Source organism: Elgaria multicarinata, chromosome 23 (assembly GCF_023053635.1).
Source record: "Elgaria multicarinata webbii isolate HBS135686 ecotype San Diego chromosome 23, rElgMul1.1.pri, whole genome shotgun sequence".
In the NCBI taxonomy this organism is placed as follows: Eukaryota; Metazoa; Chordata; class Lepidosauria; order Squamata; family Anguidae; genus Elgaria; species Elgaria multicarinata.
In genome coordinates, this window is record NC_086193.1 from 2967136 (window position 1) to 2986952 (window position 19817).

The 19817-nt window shown below is 49.3% G+C and overlaps 1 protein-coding gene across 2 annotated transcripts; it reads right to left on the minus strand.

Moving 5' to 3' along the window:
- Window positions 1–18762, minus strand: FSD1 (fibronectin type III and SPRY domain containing 1). Of its 2 annotated transcripts, none has more exons than XM_063146947.1 (13): window positions 18741–18762; window positions 14726–14821; window positions 13752–13883; window positions 11713–11808; window positions 10768–10790; window positions 9643–9764; window positions 8776–8985; window positions 7810–7908; window positions 6085–6235; window positions 5737–5816; window positions 3166–3417; window positions 1910–1998; window positions 1–203 (listed from the first exon to the last, which is right to left on the minus strand). In XM_063146947.1, the coding sequence occupies exons 1-13, from the start codon at window positions 18753–18755 to the stop codon at window positions 93–95; spliced, it is 1476 nt and encodes a 491-aa protein (XP_063003017.1). In that variant the 5' UTR covers window positions 18756–18762; the 3' UTR covers window positions 1–92. The 2 variants fall into 2 exon arrangements, with proteins under 2 accessions (XP_063003017.1, XP_063003016.1); XM_063146946.1 differs by having other exon boundaries at window positions 11713–11814.
- Between the last annotated feature and the right edge of the window lie 1055 nt (window positions 18763–19817).

Consider the following 19817-nt stretch of genomic DNA (forward strand, 5'->3'; position numbering starts at 1 on the left):
AAAGTCTGTTTCCTTGTTTCGAGTTGGTGGCCGGGGCCTCCCGTGCGGCGAGAGGGGCCCCGATCCTGCAAAACCAGTTGCGCAGTGTGGTTTTAAGACAGGCTGGCATTGGAACTGCTCGTGGCGCTGTTTCGCTTCTGAAGGCATTTGACGGCGCTGGGGACTTGCAAACCGGAGTAGACGTGGAAGCTGCCGCACCAGACCTGATGGAGAGAGAGAGAGAGGAGATGACCAGGATGTTGAGAAAAGGGGGTACAAGCAACACGATGGGGGATACTTGGCTCAGCAATACTACGAACGAGAAGGATCTTGGAATTGTTGTAGATCGCAAGCTGAATAGGAGCCAACAGTGCGATAGGGCTGCAAGAAAGGCAAATGCTATTTTGGGCTGCATTCATGGAAGTATAGCTTCCAAATCACGTGAGGTACTGGTTCCTCTCTATTCAGCCCTGGTTAGGCCTCATCTAGAGTATTGCATCCAGTTCTGGGCTCCACAATTCAGGAAGGACGCAGACAAGTTGGAGCGTGTTCAGAGGAGGGCGACCAGGATGATCAGGGGTCTGGAAACAAAGCCCTATGAAGAGAGACTGAAAGAACTGGGCATGTTTAGCCTGGAGAAGAGAAGATGGAGGGGAGACATGATAGAACTCTTCAAAGACTTAAAAGGTTGTCCCACAGAGGAGGGCCAGGATCTCTTCTCGATCCTCCCAGAGTGCAGGACACGGAATAATGGGCTCAAGTTAAAGGAAGCCAGATTCCGGCTGGACATCAGGAAAAACTTCCTGACTGTTAGAGCAGTGCGACAATGGAACCAGTGACCTAGGGAGGTTGTAGGCTCTCCCACACTAGAGGCCTTCAAGAGGCAGCTGGACAACCGTCTGTCAGGGATGCTTTAAGGTGGATTCCTGCATTGAGCAGGGGGTTGGACTCGATGGCCTTGTAGGCCCCTTCCAACTCTGCTATTCTATGATTCTACATCACCCTAGAGCCCAATCTGCCTGCCCGTGTCGTGATGCCATGCGATTTGCTTGGTGATCCCTGATAGGTTGGCACCACCTCCATAAGTAAGTCAAGAAGGAGAAAAAATAGCGATGTGTCAAGGCTGCAGGAGCCGCCGGGGCAACTAATGGCAGCAAACAGGAATGGAACAAGGAGAACACCTACACAATCTCAGTGCTTATGGGAATGGGGGGGGGGGAGGGAGAAGCGATATCCACCCCAATGAAATGGCTATTTTTGGCCCCCAAAGCAAAGGGTGCTGAAGACGCAGCTCACCCATAGTTTATTCCGATAGCCGTAACAGAAGGCGAAGGACCTAGGAAGGGGCAGCTCTGACCATCGGGACACAAGATGTAGCGATGGCCACCAATTTGGATGTGGGGGTTGGATCAATTCCTGGAGGCGAAGGCTGTCCATGGCTACTAGCCCTGATGGTTGTGTGCTACCTCCAGTATTCGGGGCAGTAAGCCTGTGCGTACCGGTAGCTGGGGAACATGGGTGGGAGGGTGCTGTTGCACCATGTCCTGCTTGTTCATCCCTGGTTGGCCGCTGTGTGAACGGAGTGCTGTACTAGATGGACCCTTGGTCTGATCCAGCATCAGGGCACTTCTGATGTTCTTAAGATATACATGATCCCACTCTTGTATTCCGTGTGAATTCATCTAGATAAACGACCTCCCCTATTTTTGTACCCCCCCATAAAGAGGGCCAACTTATCTGCATTAAGCAATTTTCCAAATTCCTGCTCTATTTGGCTTCTGCAATATCAGTCTAGCTTTGCAGTCATAAGGACTAGAAACTTGCTCTCCTTTAAAAATAAATAACTGAAAGCTGCAATCCTCAGGGCTGCTGAGTTCTTCAAGCAGACGCCGCGAACACCCAAACGCCACTCCTCATTTAAATCTCTTACCATGAAGGCCGGAAGAACTGGCTGGGTAAATCTGGCCCGAAACGTATGGAGCAACTGCTTGGTTTTGGCGTTGTAGAACGAGAGGAAACCTGGAAGCAGACGACACGGGAAGAGGTGAGGCGAATCCAGTTGAAGCACGAGGAACAGCCCAGTAGCCAGAAATGTGGGGACGGGAGGTGGTGAAAAGAGACACAGCTAATGAAGAGCCCTGGTGAGTCAGACCAAAGCACCAACATAGCCCAGTGTCCTGTTTCTGACAGGGGACATCCATATGTCTCCAGGAAGCCACAAGCAGAGCTTGAAGGCAACAACTCTCCACATTGTTTACATTTGTCCTCACTCTTGATTTACATTTGTCCTCACTCTTGATTTACATTTGTCCTCACTCTTAATTTACATTTGTCCTCACTCTTGATTTACATTTGTCCTCACTCTTGATTTACATTTGTCCTCACTCTTAATTTACATTTGTCCTCACTCTTAATTTACATCAATTTCCCTCATTTACTCTTGATTACCCTAAGCTCCTATTAGAAGTTGCCCTCACTTGCTTTCAGTTCCCCTCATCTCCTCTTATCAGCAGCTGCCCTCACTTATTTTCTATATTGATTGATTGATTGATTGATTGATTGATATCCTGCCTTTTCCCCAGTACTGGGACTCAAGGCGGTTTGCAAGTTTAAAACATGTCCAATTAAAACATATAAATATAAATTACAAAAGTTAAACTAGAATTAACCCTACAGTAAAATTAAAAACATGTTAATTTTTTAAAAAAAACTTCTCATTTTTTAAAAAATAAAAAAACCCAGTTCCCCTCATCTCTTAGCGGGAGCGGCTTTCGATTGCCTTCATCTCTGCTTCTCAGTCCTAATAGCTAAACGGATGGGTAGATGTAAATATAAAGCCAAAAAGGAATATCTGTGATATGCAGAGGTCGGCTGCTTTTAGATCAGCCTTCCTCAAACTGGTTGGGGCATTCTGGGAGATGCAGTCCAACACATCTGGAGCGCCCCAGGTTGAGGAAGGCTGATCTAGATAAAGGAGGTTTCATTTAGCTTGCATACGAAGTCAGAGTATGCCAGTGAAGCAAGCTAAATTTGTCCATTCCTAGCCTCCGTAGCCATTACCAGGGTCTTAGAATGGACAAATTTTTGAGAGGGGGGGGATCCTTGAGTTGTTGCTCCACCCCACACACCCTGCCCTGGGTAAGGGAAGATGGGAGAGAAACAGAGAGGAATTTGCCAGGGCTTCACCTTCATGAAAATTGCAGTAGATGCCGATGATATCCGGGACAGGGATGTCTAAGACCTTTGCTTTGTTGTTGTGTTTCGCCGTGAAGCTGACCTGCAGCCAGTTGTTCAGGTGGAGGCACCAGGATGAGGGGGTCTTGCCCAGCTGGTCAAACTTGCCCAGGGATCGGTAGGCCACCCCGACCGCGAAGGCCTTGCTATCCCGGTCATAGCGCACCTCCCAGTAGTGGTCTCCGCCGTCGATCAGAGTGTCCCCTGCCATCGGAGAGCGAAGGAATGGCGGTGAAGCCCAGGGAGGTGAGGAAAAGTTTCCACCCCAACCAACTAAATACACTTGGATCCAGACTTAGGGCCTGTTCAGACAACACACTAAGCCGCGGTTAGTAGCGGTGTGCAAAGCGGGTCTTCTCTGCCTCGAAATTCGAGCCAGGGATTCCGTTGAGGCGATTCTCTGCCCCAATTTTGGGAGCGACTCTCATGACTCCGCCCAATCAGATTACCCATCAGAGAACACCCCTTTTCGGATAACCGCTCTAATCAATGGAAATTAATTAAATACTTACAGCTCCCTCATTTTTAAAGATTAAAGTGATAAAACTTGTCACAGTGATAACTCTTAAGGAGGGCTTTAGCCACGCCAAGTTTGAAACAGATTGGTTCATGCTTTGATTTTTAGGAATTTTTAAATGGAAATGATCAAAAATGTTTATATCAGTGTAATTTTTATAGAGAAAGAGGTGAAACACAGCAGAGTGATCGCTCTTAAGGAGGGCTTTAGCCATGCCAAGTTTGTATCAGATCCATTCATGCCTTTAGGAATTTTCAAAATGGAAATTAACAAATCAGATCAGTTCATGCTTTGACTTTTAGGAATTTTTAAAATGGAAATTCACAAAAATGCTTACACCTGTGTCATTTTTATAGAGAAAGAGATAAAACATGGCAAGGTGATAGCTCTTAAGGAGGGCTTTAGTAATGCGAAATTTGAATCAGTCCCATTCATGCCTTGATTTTTTAGTTTTTTGGATTTTTTTAAAAATCCCCACTCCAGTCTTCTCCAACCTGGTGCCTTCCAGATCTATTGGATGGACACACACACACCCAGTAAGGAATGGTTCACATGACATGCCAAGCCATAATCTTTAGCTCAAAATGCTTAACTGCCATGGCTTAGTGTGTCGTCTGAACAGGTCCTAGTAGTACTTCAAGAAGGCCCATCAAAATCAAGAGGGGATTAGTTAGAGCAGCAGAGGCTGGTGACTCCAGTTGCAGTGGGGCTGCGAACCCATTCTGGGTTTCAGGCAGAACCAGCCAGAACTCTAAAGAGCCATCCAAGGCTTGCTATTGGCGGCGTGGTTAAAGCGTTGGACTGGGTTCTAGTCCCCATTCGGCCTAGAGTCACAGACTCTTGGCCCAAACTACCTCACAGGGTTGATGTTGTGAGGCTAAAATGGAGAGGAGGAGGACTATGTAAGCCACCTTGGGTTCCTTGGAGAAAAAAAGATGAGGCATAAATGCCATAAATAAATAAATAAATAAACACCATGGTGTTGCATACACCAACTTAGATTGTATGTTCCTAGGGGCAAAGGCCTGCCTTCTGCTCTGCTGAAAGGCAACTTGCACCCCGATGGCACCATGTAAATAAATAATCTCTATTTATGTATTGAACCCATAAAATAAATTTCTATACGCGTTCTTCCATTTGAAATATACAGGGTTGGACCCTACCTAGAGTAGAGCCCCTGAAATCAATGGGACGGGAGTTATTCCATGATGGGTGTGGAATACAGCCGCCACTTGCGAATGGATCATTCTCTGGCTATTTGGCCCGCTGTTGTTGAAGCTCGCACATGTCGTATGGGTGCGTGCTTGGTTGAAATTTTGCCCCCCAATTTATTTATTTTAAAAATATGACTAAGTTAGAAAGTGATCCTATGGCTCCTTTAGAGTTCTGACTGGTTCTGGCTGAAACCTAGAATGGATTCACCACCCCTCAGGGCCACCAGCCTCCACTGCTCATACCTGATCCCCTCTTGATTTCAATAGGCCTACTCTAAGTATGACTATGCCTGGATCTAGGCATTTCTGCTCTGGCCAGCAACATCCAACCTCTCTTTGACCAATCTCTGACCCACTTGATTTTTCTATTCTTTCTTTCTTCCTTTCTTTTAATTAAAAAATAATAATAATTAGGCTATGCAAAGCTAATTGCTGCCCTCTAGTATCATCTTTAGTTGGGTTCAAAAGACTAGCTTGCACGTAGGTTTTCTTTTAGCCTTCTTGAGGAAAGGGTGTTTGGGGTCACACCGCCACCCGGGTGGCCTATTTTGTGAACTGCACCGCCTCAACGGTGGCCATTTTGTGAGCGTGCCTGCAAAATCCCAGCGGCGCTCATCATCCCCAAAAGAAAACGCCCATCAACGCCATCCCACTCGCGCCATTCTGCCAGACCCCGTCCATCAACTCCACTTCCTGCTGTAGCTCCGCCCCTGCTCTTCTGGATCCTTCCAGGCTCCGCCCATCCAGAGAGAAAAGGGAGAGTATTTTTAAAGTCATTTACAGGCTTCTTACCCAATACTGTGTAGGATTCGGCCGTGAAGCGGTCCCTCCCTCCACGGCCCGTGGGCATCCTTTTGGGCGACTGCACACACCTGTGGAAAAGAAGGGCAGAAAGAGACGCGGAAAGTGAGACCTGGAAGGAGATGGCAGCAGAACTGTAAGTTCCTTGGGGCAGAGACCTGCCTTCTCATCCTTTGTAAAGTGCCACACGCCCATTTAAAAGGGGAGGCACTCGGAGGAGGACTTAGATGTTGAGCGCAGTGTACGGGGAGGTTCATGTGGGAAAGAAAGAAAGAAAGAAAGAAAGAAAGAAAGAAAGAAAGAAAGAAAGAAGAGATAGGAGCAGCGAAAAGTCCTTACCTGGCTGGAGAGTTCACCGGAGAGGCGGTACGGCCCTTCCCGTCCTTTTTGATGTCCTGAACCTTCCCACCCATGGCGTCCCATTCCACGCTCAGATCCTCCACCTTCAGGTTCTGGTGGCTGGTGCTGGCGTCCAGGCGGTACATGAAAGCTGCGGACGGAGAAAGGCCGTTGGGGCAACGCAGGAAACGGCTCGGATCGGAACCTCTCACTTCCTTTGTTTCCTGTTCCGGGTCCTATTTATTATTTTATTTATTTAAGCATTTGTATGCTGCCATTCAGCCAATAAAGACAGCTTGCTCTCTTGTGGCGCTCACCCAAACTTGGATCTTAACCCTCTGGGCATCCCTAGAGAGACACGCCTCCTTCCGCTGGTTCCGCCCCTTCACCATCAGCCACCAATCATTCAGCAGCTTCTGTTTGTTTCCCCTCACCCTGTCCTCGAACACCGAGACATCTCTCCTGGGGCTTAGTGACCGTCCGTAAGACTTTAAAGCAAAAACAGGCTGGTCTTTTCCTTTTTTAGCCCCGCCCTCTTTTTGCCTTTGGCCACGCCTTTGGCCATGCCCAATGCTGGGACGCGGGCCCCGGGAACTTCTCTGAGTTGGATTTTGGCCCTCGGGCGGATTGAGGTTCTGCATGCTTGCTGTAAACGTGGATTGACGTCGTCAGTTTTGAAGGTGACCTTGCTGTCTCTTTCCAAGGGATTTTGTCAAAAGTGGTTTGCTCAGTGGTAGAGACGGCGCTATTTCGAATTGCCGTCCAAACACACAGCGTGTATAGAAGTGTTGCCTGGCTCGGCCCAGTCCCTTCCAGTCCCAGGCCATCCTCACTTTGGGTGACAAACCTGGTCCATTTTGATGCAGGGTGCCCAGACTGTGGGCACACTAGAGGCCTTCAAGAGGCAGCTGGACAGCCCTCTGTCAGGGAGGCTTTAGGGTGGATTCTTGCATTGAGCAGGGGGTTGGACTTGATGGCCTTAGAGGACCCTTCCAACTCTACTATTCTATGATTCTATGTCTCAGCTCCTGGTTTTGGGGGCCTTTGTGAAAGACCCCCTCCATGGGCTTTCTCCCTCAGTGAGGCTACCTTCTCACTGTAATTGGTCTTCCTCCTCCTCCATTATTATTATTATTATTATCATTATCATCATTATCATCATTATCATCATCATCATTTATTTACAGCCCCATAGCCAAAGCTCTCTGGGCGGTTTACAAAGGTTAAAAAAACTGAACATTTAAAAAGCAATATACAAAATGTAAAAGCATAAAAAGAGACTACATAGCAACTATCCAGAGGTCAGTTTAAAAGAAAAACCCTCAGCGTATGCTGCTAAATGTCTGGGAGAAGAGAAAAATCTTGACCTGGCACCAAAAAGATAATGTCGGCACCAGGCGGGCCTTGTCGGGAAGATCGTTCCAGAGTTGGGGAGCCACCACTGAAAAGGCCCTCTCCCTTGTTGCCACTCTCTGAGCTTCCCTCGGAGTAGGCACCTGGAGGAGGACCTTTGAAGTTGAGCGCAGTGTAAGGGGAGGTTCATGTCGGGAGAGGCATTCTGTCAGGTATTGCGGTCCCAAGCCGTGGAAGGCTTTATAGGTTATAACCAGCACCTTGAATCGGGCTCGGAAACGTACAGGCCGCCAATGCAAGCGGGCTCTCCCCCGCCTCCTCCCCACAATCCCTCACACCCACACACACTGGGTGTGCGTGTGTGACACTCACCTCTCGTTTCCAAGGTGACCGGCTCCGAGAACTCCCCCGCGACGGCCTTGTTGCAAGCTTTGACGCGGAAGTTCATATATTTCATGTCGAATTTCAGCCCTGCCGGGATAACCCCCCAAAATAGAAAAATAGCCAAGGATGGGCAGGGAGAATTTGGGACACCCCCACTGTCCATTCCTGGCTGTCGTTCTGGGTCAGGCCAAAGGTCCATCTAGTCCAGCCGTCGGCGAAAACTTGTGCCCTCCAGATGGGATGTTGGAGGAATCCATTTGGGGGATGGAGCTCAACAGTTTTTTGTTGTCTCGGCTCTGGACTTCAATATGTTTTATTGAAACATTAACTGACCGAACTGCAGCGGGTCAGGCCAGTGACCAGATTTTCTGTGGGTTTTTATTTGCGCAAAAGATGACCATGATTTGCGCATATTTGCCTAATTTGCACAAATCCCACATAAGGCCGTAATTTGTGCAAATTATCCAGATTTCGGTTATCTGGCTGCAATTTGCATAAATTACACAAATCTCTCTTTGCCAAAATTGCATAACACACACACACACACACACTCAGCATAAAAATCCCCCGGAGTTCAGGGGAAAACATGGCTTGTCTCGCAAAGGCAAGCAGAGTCAGGTAGACAGTGGAAGTGACAGCATCCCTCGTTGGGACAACAACACCCATCATTCCCAGCCAGCATGGCCGGGGACAGACTACAGCCCCAATAGCAAGTCCATGAGCAGGACATCAAAGCAAAACAGCCAAGTTGCCTGTCACTATCCTCTGATACTCCAAGGTAGACTGCACGAGAACACAGAGGTTCTGTCTCAGCCCCAGGAAGAATGAAGAATGAAGAATGATTCATCCACTTTAAGCCCGTGGTTCACCACGCACACACAAAACCACCTTCAACCCTTCCCCCCTGGTTCCCTCCGGGTGCTCCGGACTACAACTCCCATCAGCCTGCCTCACCGGAAAGAGTGTACTCGGTCTCCTTGATTCCCTCGATGACCATCCACGGCTGATCTTCCTTGACCCGGGGCGGCCCCTCGAAGTTGGTCTTGCGGTACTCCATCACGTAATGGTCGATCTTGCTGTCTTCATCCGGCATCTGCCAGACGAGGGACACGCAGTTGTCGGCCACCAGTGATTCAGCCAGGTCGATCTCGGGGGCACTGGGAACTGGGTTGGGAAGTCAGAGATCAAAGAGGAGGACCATCAATCACTGCTCAGGCCTCATCATTTCACTCCATCGCCACCACCTGCTCCCAGGACGCCATCTTTTTCTTGGTCTGGCTCACACCCTCTCGTACATCAGGTGTTCGAGATGGCTCAGAGGCCTGGACAAGCCGCCCCGGTTTGTAACCACTGATGGGTAAAGTAGGTTAACCACAACGGGCCTAATCAGACGACACACTAAGCCATGGTTAATCCGCTAACCCTTTTCTAGCAAGCGGTTTTGTGAGCGAGTTTCAACTGTGGTTATGTAGCCTCCGTGGTTAGGAATGGTTCACGCGACACGCTAAGCCAGAATGCTTAAGCTCAAAATGCTTCACCGTTGTGGGTTAGCGTGTCATCTGAACAGGGTCATGAGGTACCTGAAAAGTATTTGGAACTACCCAGAAGTTACAGTTCAGGAGTACTAAAAATATGTGTTAGCAGTAAACATATAGATATATATACAACAGCCCTGTAAGGTAGGTTAGTTTGGGGGAGAGAGAGACAGAGAGAGACAGAGAGAGCAAGCAAGTGGTCCAAGGTTACCCAGTGAGCTTTAGGGCTGAGTCGGCATTTGAATCTAATCAAGAGGTTTTTAACCACTGAGACAGACTTAGTTACCTGGCAGGAATTTCAGAGACTGCAACATGCGACGCTCCTGGGCAAAATCGACCATCAAGTGGCTCATGTTGTCGCTCACTTTGGCCTTGAGGGACAGCCGGAAGGCGGGTGCCATAGTCACACTGCCAGGGAGGGGTCCAATGGGAGGGGAAGAGGAAGCGTTAGAACATGGACCTCATGCTGCCCACCCCCATACATCTTGGACTCGAAAGGGGCGGAAGGAAAGATGGAGGGGGCAAAGCCATAGGCGTGCGTACAGGGTGTGCCGGGTGTGCCCGGGGACACCTGAATGTCTCTGGAGCCTCCAGAAAGTGTGTATTTCCCCTCGCTATGCTAATGGTGGCCACCATTAGTGTGGCAGGGGGAAATGTACACTTTTTGGTGGCCCTGGAAAGCACCCCTCCTCCACTCCAATCAGGGCACAGGTTATGTTGGAGGCATTGTGGGAGTGTGTGTGCATGCCTATGGGGCAGAGCCTGGTGGAAAGACAATGCAACATGCCAAAATCCCAGTTTCTAGACTCCGAGAGAGTTCAGCCCTGGATATCATCAGGAATGCCAAAGCTCAGGGGTGGCGGGAGAAAAAGGGGGGGCCACAGGGCATGTGCAAAACGCCTCCCCCTCACTGCAAGCAGGGCCAATTTCAGCAGAGTTTAGCTCTTTCCCTTCTAAATCGGGAGGGCAGAGTTGCTTCTGAGCATGTGCAGAGTGCCTGGGGCCTGCTACAGAGCAACCAATACCAAGGACATTTTTTTTTTTAGAGAGGGAGGGAATCCACAGGCCAAGATGATGGGCTGTGAAAAGGAAGCAAAGTATACACTTGAGCATATACAGAGTACGTTTGCCTCTCTACACTGGGCTGAATCCTTATTCGGCTGGATTTGAGCCAGGGGGTGCTTCTGGGTCAGGAGCTGTGTCAAACCTCTCCTCGATTTAGAAATCAAACCATTGGCCCGATACGAAGTCAGGGTGATAGCACAGGTTTGGCAACTCCGGAACCCAGAGCAGGGTGGGGTACTCTTGCCGTATTTTATGTCACAGGGGACTCAAAATGCAAGAGGTTGGTTCTGCCTTCTGCGGGGCAGAGACCTGTGGCGTGAGAGGCGTTTCCCCGTGTGCGGCGTACCTGTCCTTGATCTGCTTAGCGGCCTTCGAAGCAGTGCAAGACAGATGGAGAAAGAAAGAGAGAGAAAAGGAAGGAAACACGAGAGGAGAAACAAGAGCAAGGAAAGCGTTAATGGGGAGCATTGCTAACACATGACGCAGTGCAATTCTACTCAGAAGTAGGCCCGATTGGGCTCAATAGGCCTTCCTCACAAGTAAGGGTGTGTTAGACTGCAATCCTGAATGCCCATGGCTCAAATTTTCCCCTCCTAGATTTCTAGCATGTTCTGCCCCTTGTCCAAGCCACGCCCCTTGCCTAAGCCCTGCCCCCTTGCCCAAGCCACGCCCCCTTCCTCCCAACTGCCAATCATTGGTAGGTTTCCCGACGCGTGTGCAATCCCCGCCCAGTGTTCGAAAATGCCTCTTCTACGGCTTAGTTACTGACAGCAAGAGCTTTAAGCTGCAGCACGCCGGTATATTTCCGTATATTGGCCACGCCCCTTTTGCCTCTGACCCCGCCCGCTGCTAAAATGTGCTCCCTCAGAGCTTCTCTGGAACTGAATTCAGGCCGAAAGACGTTCCTACAGGGTCCCCAAACCACCCACCCATAGGCGTGCGCAAGGAGTGTGCCGGGTGTGCCCAGGCACACCCTAATGTCTCAAACAATAACTTCTGATTTGAAGGGGCCGTTGAGCAGGGATCCAGGTGCAGTGGGAACAGTCCTGCAGCTTCCCTCCAGCTGCCCCCGCCAGCATGTCCGTGCTCCAGGCAGCAGGACCGAAAAGGAATCGCTCTGCCTAAGCGCTCACCCCTATCAATAAGGGTGTTTGGAAGGTTGGCGCATTAAGTGGCCTGCATTTCCACAGAAGCGGGCCTGCTCCCCTGAAATGTGGAGAGAAACGGGGGCGGCCCTTCTCCATCCCAGCTGTCTCCCAAAAGACACCACTGGCTAGCAACTCCAGCTTACCTGGTGGAAATCGTGGTTCTCCGCCCCCTGTAGCGTCTGGTTGGCCGTCTCCAAGAGCTCTTCTGAGCTCTCCAAGGCTTTCGTGCACGCGGCCAGCTGGTTCTGAGGAAGGCAGATACGCGGGGGGCGGGGAGAGGGAATGAGTGTGGGGGGTGCAGAAGGAAAATTAAATCATTTTAATGTTTTATTGCATTTCCTTACTGCTCGTCGCTGAAGCTCTCTGGGCAGTTTAAAACACAAAAGAAGGAGTCATGAAAGCAAAAACATCGAAGCGATACGACTCCACCGTCATTGTGGGGTCAGGATTCGCAGGGACGCAGTCCCGGGGTTATTTTTTCATTATTATTATTAGCCTGGTCATCAGCCCTCAGAGCCTTCCCAAAGGATAGCTGAAATCGTCACAGTATCTGGAGGAGGAGGAGGCGACGAATTTCCCCCGTCGACAAAATATTATTCCCCCGTTGCAACGCAAAATATTTTTGCCCTGATCGGTGCAAAAGCGGGAGCACGTCCCAAAGAGACCCCCAAATGGAGAGAAACATTTCAGGATGCTGGAGCGACGTGCAATGATATATATATATATATGTTTTACAGGGCGAAATAAATTAGATTCTCCTATGACTTTTACAGACCCCTGAAGACAGCCTTCAATTAAAAATAGGCGGAAAAATGTCGGCTTTCTTACAAGTGAAACTCTACATGACTAGATGGCTTTTGTTCTTATACGGCTTTTACAGTCCCCGGAAGGAGGACTTCAATTTTTAAAAATGGCCGAAAAGTGTTGGGCTTTTGACCAATAAAATCTTTGTTCCGGCAAAGGTGTTCCATTTAGGGATCAGTTTTGAACTGGCAATTTAGACCCGCGAGCTTTGCAACAGCTCTGCTCCTGGATTTTGGGGACTTACCTTGGGATGGGGGCGTGGCCACACGGACGGTCACCATGAGTGCATGCCTTCCAGATTAACGCTGTACCGTCAGCAGGATTTCACCCGAGCCAGGGGTAAATCCCGACACCCCTCCAGTGCTGTGAGCAAACCGTCACTGGAAATTCTCCACCCTTTTTGTAGGCAGAGAAATTGGGGTGGGTGTGTATTGGGGGATTATTCCTAATTTCACCGGGGTGGTGGTGGCAGAGAAATGGGCATGTTCAGCCTGGAGAAGAGAAGACTGAGGGGAGACATGAGACCACTCCGAATTCCCAGACGTTTTCTTCCCCCGTGAAGTGGGCTCTTCTGCTACTTTCTCGGGGCACTTTAGAATTTATTTTGAACTTCTTTTGGTGGTGTATCTGATTGCCATTATCGTGTGAGGTTGGCTGAGGGTGCCGGGTGTGTTTTCTCTTTCTCCCCACCCTGGCTTCCCACACTTTTTTGGTGTTGCTCCCTGCCTCAGTCCAGAGGGAGAGGCGTGTAATAAATAAAATTATTATTATTAATTATTATTATTTCTTTATTTTTACTTTAAAAAATAAAAACATCATTTCTTGATCTGGAAAAAAAATCATGGTAGGAGTTGCTGTATGGAGTCTTTAATTGAAGTGTGGGAAGCCAGGGTGGCTACAGAAGAAATACATCCCCCGCCCTTCATCAGCTAAAATTTGACCATGTGGATTTGGGGGGAGTTTGGCACATTTGCGCAAATGCGCATCGCTGGAAATGCATAGCTGCGCAAATGCGCGTCGTCAGACGTGCGCATTTGTGCAAATCCACACTTTCCAAAGGAGTGCAAGTTCGAGAAATCGAGAAAAATCTGACCGCGGCAACTGAGAATCTGTGAAACACAGACAGAATGAGTTTAACAGAATCCATACATCTTCGGTTTGTGGGCTTCCCAGACGCACCAGGAAGCCGCTAGAGTCCCAGCCTTCCTTAACCTGGGGCGCTCCAGATGTGTTGGACTACAACTCCCAGAATGCCCCAGCCAGCTGGCTGGGGCATTCTGGGAGATGCAGTCCAACACATCTGGAGCGCCCCAGGTTGAGGAAGGCTGCACTAAACGTTGGACATTGTGCCCTGATCCTGCAGGGAAGCCCTCGTTACCTGCAACTCATAAGTCCGGCTGGCCCGATCCTGCTTGATTTTCATTAGCATCCCGTCCTTCAGTTCCTCCAGAAGGGTGCACAGCGACTGGAACTCAGCTTCGAGGTCTAGCTGGACCCGATCCGAATTGGCCTGGCAGGAGCCAACAGGACAGGGTGAAATTGGAGATATTCCTGGCAGGGGGCAGTCAGGGGGAGGCTGACTCAGGGGGATACTTGGCTCAGCAAGACTACAAACGAGAAGGAATTGTTGCAGATCACAAGCTGAAGATGAGCCAACAGTGCGATATGGCTGCAAGAAAGGCAAATGCTATTTTGGGCTGCATTAATAGAAGTAGAGCTTCCAAATCGCGTGAGGTCCTGGTCTCTATGGAAAGGAGGACAGGGCTCCTGTATCTTTAACAGTTGCATAGAAAAGCAGATTTCAGCAGGTGTCATTTGTATGCATGCAGCATCTGGTGAAACCCCAATTCATCACAGCAGTTAAAGCTGCAAGAGCCCTGCCTAGCATGACCAATGCAAAAGAGAACAAAGAGGGTTAGTCCAGCTTAGAGTGACCCTATGGAAAGGAGGACCGGGCTCCTCTACTCTTTAACAGTTGTGTAGGAAAGAGAATTTCAGCAGGTGTCATTTGTACGCATGCAGCACCGGGTGAAATTCCCTCTTCATCACAACAATTAAAGCTGCAGGAGCCCTGCCCAGCGGGACCAGATACAAAAGAGGACAGGGCTCGTGCAGCTTTAACTGCTGTGATGAAGAGGGAATTTCACCCGGTGCTGCATACAAATGACACCTGCTGAAATTCCCTTTTCAATACAACTGTTAAAGATACAGGAGTCCGGTCCTCCTCTCCATGGGGTGACCCTAATCACTCCTTCTAATACTGAACTCCAGGGGTGAGTGCCACGAGCATTGGAGCAGCTTAGACACAAGTTAAAACTTGCTCCCCACCCCCTGAACCCCACACAAGTTTACCTCCACGTTTTGGAGCATCTGTTTGAGCACATAGATGAAATTCTGGATTTCCTCGTTCTTTACCGCAAGAGTAGTGATGATCTTCCTCAGGGCGTCCTGTTCCAAAAAGAAGCGTCTTGGTTCAATATCTCTTTCTCTCTTCCCTTGCCTGGATTCCACCTGAATGGATTGTTTCTTGAAAAGATATTATACCTCACCTTTCCAGTTTGCTTGTTTTTTTAAAAAAAAATAGCGTTCAAGGTAGCTTAGGGTGCAATCCTAGGCATGTTTAGACTACTGCAATGCACTCTACGTGGGGCTGCCCTTGAAGACGGCTCGGAAGTTGCAGCTGGTGCAAAATGCAGCCGCTAGACTGCTCACCGGAACATCCTATAAGCACCATATAACACTGGTCTTAAAAGTCCAAGTTCCAGCCCGAATTCCAGGGGTTGGGTATCGGTACCCTGATATTTATTTATTTATTTATTTATTACATTTATATACCACCCTGTAGCCAAAGCTCTCTGGGCAGTTTACAAAAGTTAAAAACAGCAAACATTAAAAAAAGTATACAAAATTTAAAACCATCCAAAACATAAAGAGAACAGTATAAAAACAACAGTATCCATTTAAAAACAAAACTTCTGGGGTCCGTTAGAAAACAAACTTAGCGTTGTTCAATGCTGTTAAATGCCTGGGAGAAGAGAAAAGTCTTGACCTGGCGCCTGAAAGATAACAATGTTGGTGCCAGGCGAGCCTCATTGGGGAGATCGTTCCAGAATTGAGGGGCCACCACTGAAAAGGCCCTCTCCCTTGTTGCCATCTTCTGTGCTTCCCTCGGAGTAGGCACTCAGAGCAGGACCCTAGATGTTGAGCGCAGTGTACAGGGAGGTTCATGTCAGGATACTTGAGGGAGTGCCCTGCCCAAAATTTGAAGTCAATTGGAGGACCCCTCCGCCACGTCCCACCAACGCAAGACCTACAGTATGGTGGGACATGGGAGAGGGCCTTCTACGTGGTGGCAACCCGCTTATGGAATACCCTCTCCTTGAAGGTCCGACTGGCACCGACACTAGCTTCATTTCGGCCCCAAGTTAAAACATGGCTTTTTCTCAAAGCCTTCGAGGGCTAACTCCCCCATGGTTACACATAGTTTTAATTGTTTTATTGCTTTTTAAAAAAACTCTACTGGTTTAAATTTGAATACATTTTTAGCTGTGTAAATGACTTATGTTTAAATTGTTCTGATTTTATCTGCACGCCGCCCTGAGATCCCAGTGATAATAGGGTATGATACAAATGTTTTAATAAATTAATTAATAAATATTCACACAAATCCCAGCGTAAGACATGGGTTATGTTGTCCAAAGCACTTCCAAGTATATCTGTACATCCTTCAGGGCTAGAAACTTGCCTTTTTAAAAAGAAGTTCTTAAAGGCGCGATCCTATGCATGTTTAGACAGGAAAAAAAGTCCTACAAATCCCAGCACTCTCCAGCCAGCGTGGAGAATGCTGGTACACACGCTCACTGCCTCTGATCCTGGAGGTGGCACATAGCCATCAGGGCTAGTAGCCCTTGATAGCCTTCTCCTCCAGGAATTGATCTACACACACACACACACCCTTTTAAAGCCATCCAAATTGGTGGAAATCACTACATCTTGTGGCAGTGAGTTCCATAGTTTAACTCTGCGCTGTGTGAAGATGGTGCACTTGTGTTTCACCCGTGGCAGAGCAGATCGGTGCGTCACTTTCAACTGAGTCAGGTCTCCCCAACCAGATTTCCATGTTACGCTACCCCTGGAATAAAATGATGGGGTGCCTCTGAGGATATGCAGAGTGCTTCCTCTCCTCATGGCCATCACTGAGTGAACACTGCCTCCTGATACTGTTAAATCTCTGGATGCAAAGTATGTGCTCTAACATTGAACTATGCTAAGGTTCCAGTCCTCATGATTCTGAATAAAGGGAAGTTTAACATATGAATGTAGGAAGTTGCTATATAATAAGTACAAGTTCTATATTGCTTGCACTTTTTGACAGTGGCTCTCCAGGGTTATGGAGAGGTATGCCTTAAGGTGGATTCCTGCATTGAGCAGGGGGTTGGACTCGATGGCCTTAGAGGCCCCTTCCAACTCTACTATTCTAGGATTCTATGGTTCTATGACCTCTCCCAGCCTTACCTGGAGATGTGAACGACTCAACCTGAGACCTTCTTCCTACTAAAAAGCCGCTCCACCATTCAGCTACCCTCTCCCAATTCTCCCTGTCCCACCTGTGCCTTGATGGGACAACTTGAGCCCTGCAGGCATGGGATGCATAAGGTTGGAATGTCCCCTTGTAAATTTGTTCAACCCCCCACCCCCCGCAGCAAGAAAAGCAGCCTCTCAAGGAAATGGCTAGGCCGACACCTTGTCCCCGAAAGACGAGCTGTAGCTGAGTAACTGGTTGGTGTGCAGAACGTCCCAATTTCAATCCACGGCAACCTCAGTTAAGGCAGCTGCAAATGTTCTTCAGACGTGCTAGATTTCTATGCGGCGGGGATTTTGGTTTTGATAGGGAGGCCCAGTCTATCACACTAGAACCCAATGGGGGTCATCCCAGGAAGCAGATTGGTAGGAGATTCAGGACAGATCACACAGCGCAGAGTTAAACTATGGAACTCTCTGCCACAAGATGGAGTGATGGCCACCAATTGGGTTGGCTTGAAAAGGGAGTTGGGAGATATTCCTGGAGGAGGAGGCTATCAATGGCTACTAGTCCTGATGGCTATGTGCTCCAGGATCAGAGGCCTGTGTACACTGGTTGCTGGGGAACATGGGTGGGAGGGTGTCCTACTTGTGGGTCCCTGGCCAATGGCTGGTTGTCCACTGTGTGAACAGAGTGCTGCACTAGATGGACCCTTGGTCTGATCCAGCATCAGGGCTCTTGTGTTCTTCTGTTTAGGTCTGCAGTCTAGAGATGTAAATTTTACTCTTCCTGACCTGGAGACCTAAAACCATCCTCTCTCTGGCCCTCCAACTTCTCTCCGCCTCTCCAATCCACTGTTTCTCCCACACAGTCAAAAATTCCATCAGGCCTTGAAAATGAGTCTTCAGAAGAACCCTACGGGCTCCAGGTTTCTGTGGGCCCTTGGGAAAGATCTCCTTCACACATGCCCCACCCACTGATTCCGCTGCTCTTCCTGCTCCTCCTCTTCCTCGCCATGGGACAAGCAGGCCATGGCCTCTCCTGCTCCCTCCTTCTCACCATCACTGTTGTGTGGGCCAAGTGAAGAAGCAGGTAGCCATGACGGAGAGGCGGAGCGAGTCCAGGGGGGCTCTTGTCAATGCACCTGCCCCAGTGTGCCTACCCTTGACGACGCCCTTGCATAAGAACACAGAAAAAAACACCTTTCGAAAAACATCTACCTCTGTATCGTCAACACTGGCTGGCAGCAGCTCTGTGGGCTTTCAGGGAGGACTTTTTTTTTAACCTCAGCAGCCCCACCCCAACCTGGCGAAGCTGGGGATTATATCTGGCCTTCCTACATGCCAAGGGCTCTACCGCTGTGCTACCGCCCTTCTCGGGTCTCCTCTTGCTTTGCATCTGCATCTTCCAAGGCGATGCCCCCCTGCTCCTCTGCCCCCTGCCAAAACCAGGGAGGGCTCATGCACAGCTCCTTGCAAAGGGGGAAAGAGCTGGGCCTCTCCGCCCCGTCCAAGCAACCCCGCCACCCTGGATGCAGGCGCTCAGTCACCTTCCAGGCACCCTGGCTCAGCGAAGATGCAGGGGTCCAACGGGGCGCAGATGACAAAGCAGCGGTGGGGAGAGAAAGGGAGCAGGGAGAGGTGGGTGCAAATAAAAAGGTGGACACATACATACACGCCCACAGCTGCAAAGCAAAGCTCGAGTCAGAAGGTTTAGAAACAACCCCGGGCCAAGATGGATGGATGATAGATGGAGACGATAGAGGGATGCAGGAGCATTTTTTTCTCTCTTCCCTTTGGTCCATCCTTTCTCATCCTTCATCCTTCCCACATCAGCATCTTTTACCTTTTGGTCCCCCATCTTCAGATCTCTGCAGCCAGCTGAGTTTTTGGAGACGGCCGACCGGCGTTGCCTGCTCTGGCATGGACCAAGTGGGGATGAGGCTAGGCGGAGCGTTGGAGGGAGCCGGCCTTGAGGCTAGGGTACCCCCACCTCTCTCCCTCGGGTGGAATTAACAAAGCTGATGATGGAGAGAGGAGGAGGAAGAGGAAAGGTTCTGAGCTCTGCGCAGCTGGGAAGGCATGCTGGGAAATGTAGTCCAACAGAGAGAGAGAGAGAGAGACTGGAGGGAGAGAAACACAAGATGACAAAAGAGGAAAGCATAGAAGATTATCCCCTCTACGCCGCACAGATGTCCATTCAAAGCTGGTCTCCCGCAAGGTTTTGACGAGGGAACAGTTCCAGGGAAATAAGGAATGGCAAAAGAAGGCAAGGGTGCCTCTGAGCATGGGCAGAGTAGGTTCTGGCTGCCATTGAGTAACCAAGGAGGAGGAGGAGGAGGAGGAGGAGGAGGAGGAGAAGAAGAAGAAGAAGAAGAAGAAGAAGAAGAAGAAGAAGAAGAAGAAGAAGAAGAAGAAGAAGAAGAAGAAGAAGAAGAAGAAGAAGAAGAAGAAGAGGCATGATAGCACTCTTCAAATACTTAAAAGGTTGTCACACAGAGGAGGGCCAGGATCTCTTCTCGATCCTCCCAGAGTGCAGGACACGGAATAACGGGCTCAAGTTACAGGAAGCCAGATTCCGGCTGGACATCAGGAAAAACTTCCTGACTGTTAGAGCAGTGCGACGGTGGAATCAGTGACCTAGGGAGGTTGTGGACTCTCCCACCCAAGAGGCAGCTGGACAACCATCTGTCAGGGATGCTTTAGGGTGGATTCCTGCACTGAGCAGGGGGCTGGACTAGATGGCCTTGTAGGCCCCTTCCAACTCTGCTATTCTATGATTTCTACAATTCTATGATTAAATAGAACTTAAAGCTACATTATGCCGGGAATTGGGTTTGTTTTGGCCACGCCCCTTTTGCCTTTAGGCTCCGCCCACCACCGCAACCCATGCTGTGACCAGCAGCCCGCACCCAGTGTAGGC

Excerpts from the sequence above, each read along its gene's own strand:
- FSD1 (XM_063146946.1), bottom strand. Across the intron at positions 11,815-13,751 it reads GCCGGACTTATGAGTTGCAG|AACCAGCTGGCCGCGTGCAC; the intron begins GTAACGAGGGCT and ends TGCCTTCCTCAG. Across the intron at positions 1,999-3,165 it reads CTACTGCAATTTTCATGAAG|GTTTCCTCTCGTTCTACAAC; the intron begins GTGAAGCCCTGG and ends GTCTGCTTCCAG.